The 11,641-nt window shown below is 36.2% G+C and overlaps 1 protein-coding gene across 1 annotated transcript in view; it reads left to right on the top strand.

The window, feature by feature from the left end:
* Positions 1–1,448: 1,448 nt before the first annotated feature.
* Positions 1,449–11,641, top strand: part of LOC113038898 (lipoxygenase homology domain-containing protein 1-like) — a 34,200-nt gene continuing 24,007 nt past the window's right edge. The window contains exons 1-7 of the mRNA XM_026196688.1: positions 1,449–3,140; positions 5,638–5,752; positions 8,088–8,099; positions 9,592–9,672; positions 10,059–10,243; positions 10,987–11,085; positions 11,404–11,555. Coding sequence (XP_026052473.1) covers positions 2,486–3,140; positions 5,638–5,752; positions 8,088–8,099; positions 9,592–9,672; positions 10,059–10,243; positions 10,987–11,085; positions 11,404–11,555 — 1,299 coding nt within the window. The 5' untranslated portion in view covers positions 1,449–2,485. The remainder of the gene's footprint in view (positions 3,141–5,637; positions 5,753–8,087; positions 8,100–9,591; positions 9,673–10,058; positions 10,244–10,986; positions 11,086–11,403; positions 11,556–11,641) is intronic.

Raw genomic sequence — 11,641 nt, 5'->3', positions numbered from 1 at the left:
ATCTTAATTAAATTTTTTAAGAAATACTTGTTTTTATTGGTGCGTTGGCCTATTTATATGCTAAATGAGCCTATACCTTAGGGCTATTTATAGAGTGCTGAGATGTTACGATGTTACAGAGGACTTATTTTATTTCTTTGTTCAAACTTCAAAGTGGCCTATTATGTTAGTCATGTATAAATTATGTTAAATTATGTATAAATGACTCATTCCTGACAAAAGGCAAAAGAGCTGTGTGCTGCTTACATTTGAATACTGTCGGGTTGTAAATGGGTTCGGGCTCTTAAAAAGCTGTCAATCAAAATGTACGTGTCGGCTCGGGACGTGTCGGGCTTATATTTTAAGGCCCGATTACATCTCTAATATAAAATCGAATCGAAAATCGAAATCGAATCGAGGATCGAAATAGAATCGATTTGAGAATCGATCTGGAACATCTGAATCGATACCCAGCCCTACTATTTAAACGTTATTTAACAGTTCTCCACAACCATTACACAAAGAACACACAAACGAAATAATACTCTCCATCTCCATCCCCACCACCTTAAAAAAATACTATAGTGTACTACTTACAATTGCTTGGCTAGTCAAAGCTGATCCCACACTTGTTGCCAAAAAAAATAAATGTTACAAGCGCGTTACAAATATTTTAATAGGCCTACATTTTTTTTTATCTCCCTCTCGTCACTAGGGGGTGCTGCAGCACCCCCAGCACCCCCACTTCCCGCGGCCATGTAGTGAAGTGTAAACTATTTAACATATGGTGTGTGTTCTCTCTATATATGTGCGTGTTCACCCTAATGCGCACTATGTGTATTATGACAGCGCTTTGTTATTGCGCCGCCTGCTGGTCATGTTAGGTATCGTTAGACTACAGTATGTGTCCACAACAAGATATGTGCCAAATAAGTTGTAAAAAAATAAAATAAATAGAAAACCTTAGTTATATTCTTTCATATGAATAGGGATGATGATTTGTTGTGATACAGGGTCAGGACTGGACATTTTCATAAATCATGAAACAAACACACCTTCCATGTTGGCATCTGTGGAATGGAGAGATGAAAACGTGTGCATGCAGGGTGTGTGTGTGTGTGTGTGTGATCCTGTGTTTATCAGATGATAGCAGGATCAGGTGTTCATAGTAATATAGCTAATGGCTGGAGAAATTAGCATGTCGTCTCAAGAATTTCAAATCGTTATTTACACACCGCACTTCAGAATCAACAAAGACAAAACAATACACATGTAAGTCATACTCCCACAAAAATGTGCATTAGCATCAGCATCCTGTCATTACAATTAAATTATGCATTTGTTTTGTATATCCCTTTGTGTGCGTATATATATAATTTCTCTTGGTGTAATATTAATATTAATTGGTAAACCAATAAATACATGTCTGAAAATAACAGATCTATCAGTAATGTTTTGGAATATATGTATGCCATAATTTCCCATCAGAAATGTTCAGGAATTTATATGTGCCTTGAAGTTATATTCCAGTTGGAAACTTTTCTTTTCAGTACAATTTGGTGAAATTATATATATACACTAGTGCCTGCAGAAAGAAATTAAAAATGTATTGTTTATCCATGTTCAAGGGCGGACTAGGACTTGACAACTACTCATAATCTTACACATTGTAAAAGTGGGTTTTGAACAGTCAAGAGAATGTAAAAACCTGTCTTTATGAGCTGTTCTTGTGTTTATACAAGTGTTTTAGAGTGACTTCTTCCACTTACGTTTTCAGCCAGACGGCAATTTGCCTAAATTAGGATCCCGATCTTCTTTATTGCCTAGGTTGGGTAAAGCATGTTAAATAGTTTGACCACGTTAATCCAGTGGCACTAACTTATTTATTTGTGTTAATGAAATCACTGTTAATAATTTACAAGTGTTAGTGAAGCGTCTTTAATTATCTGTTCTGTAAGACTCCCTCTCTACTGGTGTATCTTCTTTCTCTCTCTCTGTCTGTCTGTCGGTCTGTCTGTCTCTTACTTTGTTAAAGTCTCTTTTTCCTTTCCTCCCTATGTCCTTTTTCTATTGATGTGCCTTTGAATTGTACAATGTGCATAAATGAGAATATATTTCCCTTGTAGTTATGTTTATGTATTTTTATAAACATGTGCCATATATAAGTTTGTGTGTGCATATAAACGCATGCCTTGCTTTAGTAAAGCGATCCCCAGACTATGAATAATAAACGCTGTGAGGCCCAGCCCCCTCTCTGTCGCTGTCCTCTCCGTTTTCATTTGCTTTCTCTCACTGATCATGTGACCACGCTGAGCACAGTAATTATTCATGAGCTCGGCGCTGCACCGCGGGACCTGCGCGAGAGAGCCTCCGGCTCCGAGCTGAGGCCCTGCTCCAGCTGCATCCAGGGGCCCATCGACCGGCGCGGGTCAGACGGTGACACCTTACACCGCAGACGGCGAGGAAACACTCACCTTCACCCTGCCACACTCCAGATAAATAAAAGATGCCCACAAAAGAGAAAAAAACGAAAGAAACCGAAGAAAGTGATGACGAAGGAGAGGAGAAGGAGCCAACGGTGACAGGAAAGAGTAAGAGGGACTCGAGACAGAAGAGCTCCGAGAACAAGACAGAAAGCACTGAGACACCGACAGAGAAGAGAAAAAAGAGCCAATCTGTGAAAGAGAAAAAGAAAAAGAAGAAAAAGGAAGATGTTGAGGTGACAGAGAATGACAACGGGACGGATGAGCAGAACAACAATGAGCCCATCAGCAAAGAAAAACACACCTCAAACGAGAAACGGGAGGTAAGGAAAGAGAAGAAAAAGAAGAGTAAACCATCCGAAAGCAAAGAAGGACAAGAAGACATGGGGTCCAAGGAGAAAAAGAGCAAAGACGGCAAGAAAAAGAAGAAGTCGGCAGAAGAAGAGGAGGATGAGGATGCTGTGCAGGAGGAAGCTGAGGAAGAAGAGGATAAGAAGAAGAAAAAAAAGGATAAAAAGAAAAAGAAGGGCTCCGACAGCGACGAGGAAAAGAAAGCAAAGAAAGGGAAGAAGTCAAAGGTCAAACAGGTGGATTATGCTGAGGTCTACCAGGAAGAGTTGGTGAACTATCACACGGAGGAATCAGATGATCAAGAAGATGAATTCAACAAAAAGAAAGGTAGACTCTGGAGGAGGATTCCCCTTCTCTTCTTCTTTTTATTCTTTTCATGCTTTTCATTAAAAGAGAAAACTAGATCAACTGTGGTTTTCCCAAAACATTAAGTTTAAAGAATTTAATACATTTATTTATTTGAAAGGATAGTCTGCTCGAGAATGATAAGTCTGGCATCATCTGTTCCTCCAAACACGCTGTTGGTTTACTGTGAAAGAACATCATGCAGAACACAGCAACAATTACTTCTGAGCTTCATGAAAGTCAAAAAAATTCGTAAAAGTATCCAAATCTGAAATTCAGAACTTGGAGAAGGTTATCAATGATCAGCTTTCTCACACAAAACTATCACACCTTGAGAAGGATTTCAGTTCAGATGTCATATGGACTATTGTACTTTTCTTGTCCTTTTTGACAGTTATAGTATGAATTGTCCTCCAAAATGTCTGTTTTGTGGTTCCTTATTGGCTCTGATGGTTCTATGAAGAACTTTTAATATAGAACCCTTTGAATGCACAAACGTTTCTTCAGATTATTAAAATTTTCTTCACACTAAAGGATATTTTAAGAACTGTTCACATTTCTTTGGCCATTGCTGCAAAAACCCTTTTTGTGAGGGTGGATAAGTGTCAGAATTGTCATTTGTTGATGAACTATCCTTTGAAATGAGCAGATCTCATTTGGAAACTTGGTTTGTGTAAAGCCACTGCACTCAAACTATCTTCTGGGGATGACCTCTCTCTTTCTCTCTGCGTCTGTCCGTCTCTTTCTCTGCTTTCACTCTCAGTCAGGCAGCCCCTCTTCTCGGTTTCTCACAGGTTGGATTTCTTTTAACCCTGGAACATCTCTTAATAGATTACTTGAACGTCGGAGGTTGAATAACGCAAGCTGAAATAGATAAAGCAGAAATGGAGACAGAAATAAATAATCTTCATTGCAGTTGCTATTCACTCTTAAAATAAAGATTCTTTATTGGCATCAGTGGTTCCATGAAGATCCTTCAACATCACTAAAATCTTTCCAATGCACAAATGGTTCTTTATAGTGTTCTTTTAAGAACTCTTCACTGAAAGGTTCTTTGGGAACCAAAAATGGCATCACTGTGAAACCAGTCTTTTGGAACCTTTATTTTTCTTTTGGAACCTTTATATATAGTCAGAGAAGCTTCCGGATTTCACATTGGCAGGTGGCTCTAGAGGTCTCTGATTGGCACAGCAGAGTTGTGTCTGGCCTGACTGATTATTACGGTGTCCTGGCAGCAGGGTATGGTGAGACAATGGTAGCGGGCACCGGGCCAGTAGTGGATTTGAATCAGACGGGCACCTCTCTATGGCCTGAAACATTACACTCTAATCGGCCTTTTCATGGAGCCATCAAAACCTCATTCAGCGAGATGGACATCATGCTGTCAGGTTCAGTCGGGCGTAGCACGTCGGGTCGAGGTTATGGCTTAGCACTGATCCAGGGGTACCTTACCCTGGCTGATGCAAAAGATGAATAAATAAATAAATAAAATAAAAGCGTGTGTGTGTGTGTGTGGCAAAGTTTAATCGTGATTGCAAAATAAATGTTTTTTTGAGTACGTAATATATGTGTATGTACTGTGTATATTAATGTATATATAAATTCACACACATGCATGTATATATTACTTTTAAATTTTTTTGTAGATTTATTTATGGGCTTTTTTATGCCTTTATTAGAAAATAGACAGGAAAGCAGAGAGGGATCGGAAACCGTGATTCTACCTCGGTTCAGCGTGAACACAGTTGTGCTGTATGTTGGCACTTTAACTGATTCCGACTAACGATAACGATTCACCTGGTTGTTTTTTTCTTTATCGATTCCTTAAGTGAACCAGTTCATAAGAGTAATTTGTTAATGAATCGATGTACACTAGTCATGCTGTACGTTTTGAGGAGAGCTGGGAGGACATAATAGAAACATTTGTTTAAATAACCTACAAAATGCATTAAGAACTCTTCTAATTTTTAAAGAGTTATAAAGGAACTTCGTACAGGGTTAATTTCTGAAATAAGAGCACAAGGATATCTCAACAATTGACCTATATTGATTAGTTACTCTCAGATGGTGTAAAGTCTCTGAATCCCAATTCAGGTGGCCAGTGTGCACTTGGTTTAAAAGAAACTTAACATTCAAAATGAACCCTGTTTGAACGTTACTTCTAGATGTGCTGCTCCTCAGGTTCAGACATGTATTTTGTTGTTCCAGGGTCTTGCAGTGGTTCAGAGAAAGGTAGAGGTCACACGGTGAGCATCAGGGCCATGTCTTACTCTCACTCAATTAACATGGCTAAGTTACAGAGATATAGCTTACAGCAATTCAGCATATACGAACGTGGGTGAGCTTAGAAAGGCAGGTTGTTGGGTTACACGGGATATACCTGAGCACTCTTCTAATGTTATGCAAATGAAAACAAGATGCTTTCTTTTGCAGAGGGTCAGGTATAATTGGTTTACCGAATGTTCTCGTTTCTCCTCAGTGTACGAGGTGGTGACAGTCACAGGTGATGTTAAAGGAGCTGGGACTGATGCTAATGTGTTCGTCACCTTGTTTGGAGAGTTTGGAGTGACTCCCAAAGTTCACCTGGCCAGCAAGTAAGTTATGCCTCAATCCTGCATCTCTACATGACAATGTTAATCTTGAGAGTTTCCAGATGCACATCGACTGTAAATATACATGTATATATAAATACACACACACATATATAAGAGAAATGTTTTTTATATATTAAATATATTTATATATAATATAAATTATATGCATATAAATATATACATGTAAAAATGTTCAAAATATATTCTGTATGTATATGCATAATAAATGTATACAGTACACACATACTTTGAACTTTTATTTTGAATGCGATTAACTGTTTGACAGTACTAGTATCTTCATTATTTATAATTGCAGCTTAATAAATTTGGTTTAATGCATATCAAGATATGTTTACTAACTACTTCAAATTGTTTTTTGTAGGGATACACGATATTGGATTTTTGCTGATATTCGATATGCCGATTTTGGCCAATAGCTTATGCAGATACCGATATATTTTCTTTTGTTTGGAAACATTACCAAGTCTCTCCTGTGTGAAAATTATAAGCAAATTATATTTTAATTTTGGTTAGTTTTAACAAGAACTTATTAGTTAGAATTAAATAAACAACAATGAAGTTATTTTATAACAACAGTACATTGAAGCTTCGAAAATAACTATAAATAAACTATATATCAATCACTGCATCCCCCCCTCCCAAGAAAGATGCAGTAGTAACCTTAACATTTTATTTTAAGATTTAAGATTTGTAGATTGTCTAAAGCAAGAAAATCTTTAGAGCTCATAATTTGTTTAAAAAATATGATACATTACACATTAATTAATAAATCAGTATATAAAACTATTTAATTCACAAGTGTCATGTTCGTGATTTTTGTTTAGAATTCATGTAAGCTATAGCTTCTGATCTTTAAATGAAAACACACTCATGATTTTATGACAGCACACCCTGAGCACATGTGAGTTAACATATTCATCGTATCGGCAAGACATATCGGTATTTTTCATGTTGGGCTAATGCCAATATTTACATTACATCATTATCGGCTGATTCCAACACAGATCCGATAATATCATGCAAAAATAGTAGGGCTGTCAAAAATAGCGCGTTAACGACGTTAATTAGTTGTTTGTTGTTAATTTTTTAACGCATTTCACGCATGCGCAGTGTGACAAATTATTCAGGTCAGGAAAGTCTCGTCGATCTCTGAATTCTCAAGATAGTAAAAACAGCGACGAACGCCGCGACGAAAACACAGAAGAAGCTTAAGGTTTTACCCCAGTTACTCTCAAATACATTCATGCCAAGCTCGAATAAACAGAGACGACTTTGGTAGTTGATATGCTGGAGCTTCTTCCTGTTATAGCGTCCTGTGTTTCACACTGTGCATGCACAGAACGCCTACATGCAATGCAGCGTAAATTACAGCTGTTTGGAAAAGTATATGCATTTTTACTTGGTTTTACTGGCACTTGAAGCCTTCAGAACGTGAAAATATCGATCCTAAAGTATTGTAGCAGAGCAAATGAACACCTCCCAAAAACAATAGTGCCCAGAGTGCTGCTTATGTGATGGTGGAGCAAGTATGTGTTTTTGAGTTCATTCTTTCGAGTTTCTCTATTCATAATTTCATAGATATGTGGCTATATTTAACCACTGGTTCGCCTAAAACTCTTACACTATCAGTAGTTAAATGGCATGGTTTGATATAGTGCTCAGGTAAATTTGATCTAAGTAAATGTTAAACTTTTGAAATTCAGAAAAAAAGAACCACATATTGATGAATCAATACATGAAAATTATGTATCTGTGTCCTGTTATTTATCTTTTGGTACGCATTTCAGGATTCAGGTGTAATTGCAAATAGTGATTGATCCTGATTAATCCACTGAAAATTCTGATTAATTTGCTAAATTTTTTTAAACATTTGACAGCCCTAAAAAATAGTTTTTTTTTTCTCAACTTTCTCAAGTGATAAAATGTGGTAAAACTTTAAAGAAATAGTTCACTATACAATTAAAAATTGGTTGAAAGTTTACACACCCTCAGGCCATCAAAAATGTAGAGTTTGATCTTCATCAGAAAAGATTTGGAGAAATTTAGCTTTACATCGCTTGCTCGACAGTGAATCCAGTGATTTTTGAAGATTATTATTAGTGTGTTTGACAGGATTATTTTTACTTCAAAACTTTAATTCAGTGTGTCACTTGCCATTTCTTCGTTAATTTAAGCGTGATTTCTGAGTGAAAATTGTTTCAAAGGAAACCCTACACTGATTTCAGTATTATGCAGGAATTTCTGTGGATTTTAACAGGACAGTGCATATATGTCATGTTAATTCTATAATTATGTATTCTTCTCTAATTTACAGCACAGAAAAGAGGTATAACTTTAACATGGCCACCTCATCTGCTCGTGTGTGGCCGTGCATTGCTTTTTTTGCGCACAATGCTGTACAAGAGAACATCCCTGTGTGCTTTGACCATGACATTCACACCATCACATCTTTGGGAAATAGATATTGTTTTCTTAGTAGGGCTATACGATTATTCATGAAATGAATTATTCATGGCATGAATTTTAATCACGCTTGGCTCATCCATTACACACAATGCCATGGTGAAGCAAAGGATATGCTCTCCTCTGTACAGCATCACCATGACATTCATCTGAAGGTGAAGAGATTCATGTGACTTTCTCATTGAACCAGTGAGAGGCTACAGTCATGTGACATCACTTCCTTTTGTGGTCTTTCGAGAAAACAAGTTTACACATATGGTGACCGCAAACAGGTAGGCTACTCATAGAAATCTCCACACATACATAATGTCCCATGTATGCATGTTGATTTTTTATGAGTACAAAGAGAGACCCTCAAAACTCTCCCTACAGTAATCAATCGTCCAATGATTCATATGATTCAGAAATTAATTACTAATGGGAGAGTTTTTACTTGCTCAGATGAATGTCCGAATGGTTAATGTTGCATAATGACTCCTAAAACAAGGTCAGAAATGGAAATCAGATGTAGCCTCAGAAATGTTTAGAAGAATATTTTAAGAACAATTCATAAGCGAGACTCCAGTAGACTAACTGTATTCATAAATCATTTTTAAGCTTAGTTTAAGCTTAGTCTCCAAATTAATGATTTTTCAACCTATTTGAGAAATATTGTATATTTGGGTAGTTGGGTGCATCTCACGAATCTTGTCAAGAACATGTCTAGGTTAAATGTCACCTCATTGGACACTTTTTTTTTTTACATTTTCATGGTTCGCAGAAGTGGAAGCTTATGATTTTTGTTGCATTGTGACATAATCTTCATGACATGTTTTCATGGGATACATCCAGTCAGAGAAAGACTCATATATTAGGTAGAACTCTTCAGTAACTCAAAAGATTCAGCAGAATAGAACAGAAGTGCTTTAATTCTGTCCGACAGTCAGAATGCAACATTTTGGAATCGAGATGATATATAACAGAATCTCTGAATCTGTCTAAATGTCATCATTTCCAAAGTTTGCTGGTGCGGTTTCAGTGTGCTGATCTCAGGTGAGATGTGTGTTGGTTTCTCCGCATCGGTAAGTCTGTGTGTATGTGTGTGAGTAATTTGGCAGTGTGAGTGGGATGTGTAATTCATACTGGGTGATTTTTAATTCATGCATTTCACATTTTGATTAGAGAGATGCTTTTGGCGAAGCCAACGCAAGAGACCGTAGAGCGATATATGGGTCATTGATAATGACAGATGGTCCTTCTCATAAACACACACTCCTGCATTGTCATTTTTAGATGTCGGTGCATTAGAAAGTTTGAGTGTCACAGTAAATCGTTTAGTTTGAGACTATTCACAGATTGATTTCTATTCATTTCAGGAGCAGAACAGCCTTTGAAAAGAACAAGACTGACGTCTTTCGGATCAAAACACACAATGTTGGGCCAATAAAGAAAATTAGGTAAATATATGCCCTTATGAAACAAAAATATATTGCAGTATATTGTAAAATATCATGTAATATATTAGGCATATATTCTTATATATATTTATTTTTTCCAATATATTGCAATATATTGAAAGCGGCAATCATTTGTATGTTTTGCAAAATATTATATAATATATGCATCATCAATATATTATTAAATGTATTCAAATATATAAAATATTAGAAAATAAAAAGGGAAAATAATATATTACAATATATCACAATATATTTTAAGAAATATATTGGTAAATATATTTTCCTTTCGTAAGGGTGCCTGTATACATCCTTATACATACCTTAAAGGCAAGTCTTAAATGTTACAAGAATATATATTTTGTGATGTACTTCCTGTAATGCAGAATCGAGCATGATAACACGGGCATGAGTGCCAGCTGGTTCCTGGACCGGGTCATCGTGACTGACATGAACAGGCCACACCTCCGATTCTTTTATGCCTGCAACAATTGGCTGAGCAGAGACGAGGGGGACGGACTTACTGTCCGATATCTGCTGGGCAGCCTGAACCCCATGGACATCCCAAAACGTATGTATGCTTGCAAAATAGAGAGCAAATAAACAAACCACATGATTATTTTATTTTATTTTATTTCATCACGTGAACTGTGTGACAAAAATCTAGTCAAACTTTTCACCGGCTAGAACAATTTTTGATATTTTTTGTTGTTGTTATAAATGATAAATGTCTTGCAAGTGTAAAACATTTTAATTAGGCAAATGTTTTACAATTATTAAACAGTCATACACACATTAAAACTACATACATAACACATGTGCATTTAATGACACTGCAATTTTACATCCCATAATAGCATCTGTATAGCATAAGTAAAGAACCTCAAACAAGATACTACAACTCTTAAATAAATAAAAAACTATATTTAACAAACAGATATACTTCATGTCTTATTCCATATAACCCATAGATAACATCACATAGGTCATGTGATCATGATCATATATGATGCATGCATACAAGCATCACCAGACTCAGGTTGCATAGAAAGGATTAGGAGAAATTCAGTAGTAGAGTAGAGTTTCAGATGGGGATCACAATAACACCCGTCCAACATTTCCCAGAGACCACAGACAATATAACATTACATCCCACAGATAGGAGAAAGACTAGATGTGGAAGCTGTTTCTGAGAAAGAGCTCACTGGTGGTTTTAATGATAGCTAATTTTCAAAAATACACGGTGCATGCAAAAAAAACAAAAAAAAAAAAACACATAAAATGTGTTAATGTGTGTCTGTTCATATATTGCAGAAAACAAATACATAGCCAGTGTCTTCACAATGGATGCTAAAGGCAGTGGGACAGACGCTGATGTCTACCTCAATATTTTTGGAGAATTTGGGGATACAGGTCAGTAAAACCAATCAATGATTCTGTGTTTTATTTTATGTCGTACAAAATCACACAAAGGTCAAGCTTTAATTGCCTAGAACATTTTTAATTATTATAAGAAATATTGTACAATTATAAAACATGCTTGTATGTTAAACCATAATTTAATTTAATTTAATTTAATTTAATTTAATTTAATGTGCCATTAATCTACAACATTTTTTTTTTTTTATTAGACATATAGTATTTTATTACAATAATATTACTAATTAAAATTTTCAGTACTAAATACAGTCAGTGTTTCTATGTGTTAGTTTTTTGGTGTGATGTTCGCAGGAGAACGGAAGCTGGCCAGCGATGGAAAGGACAATTTTGAGCGCGGTAATGAAGACAAATTCACCATCGAAGCACCAAATCTGGGCAGACTTCGAAAAATCACCATCGGACATAACAACAAGGGGTCGTCTGCTGGCTGGGCGTGCGATAAAGTACAGAAACGCACTTTTCATCTACAATCTTCATAACGAATATCTTTGACTCTGTCCTCTGTGATTAATATCGTGTCTTTGTGTTA

The sequence above is a fragment of the Carassius auratus genome, chromosome 21, assembly GCF_003368295.1.
Source record: "Carassius auratus strain Wakin chromosome 21, ASM336829v1, whole genome shotgun sequence".
In the NCBI taxonomy this organism is placed as follows: Eukaryota; Metazoa; Chordata; class Actinopteri; order Cypriniformes; family Cyprinidae; genus Carassius; species Carassius auratus.
Note: the sequence above shows the minus strand (reverse complement) of the source record. Positions and strands in the feature narration are given on the sequence as shown.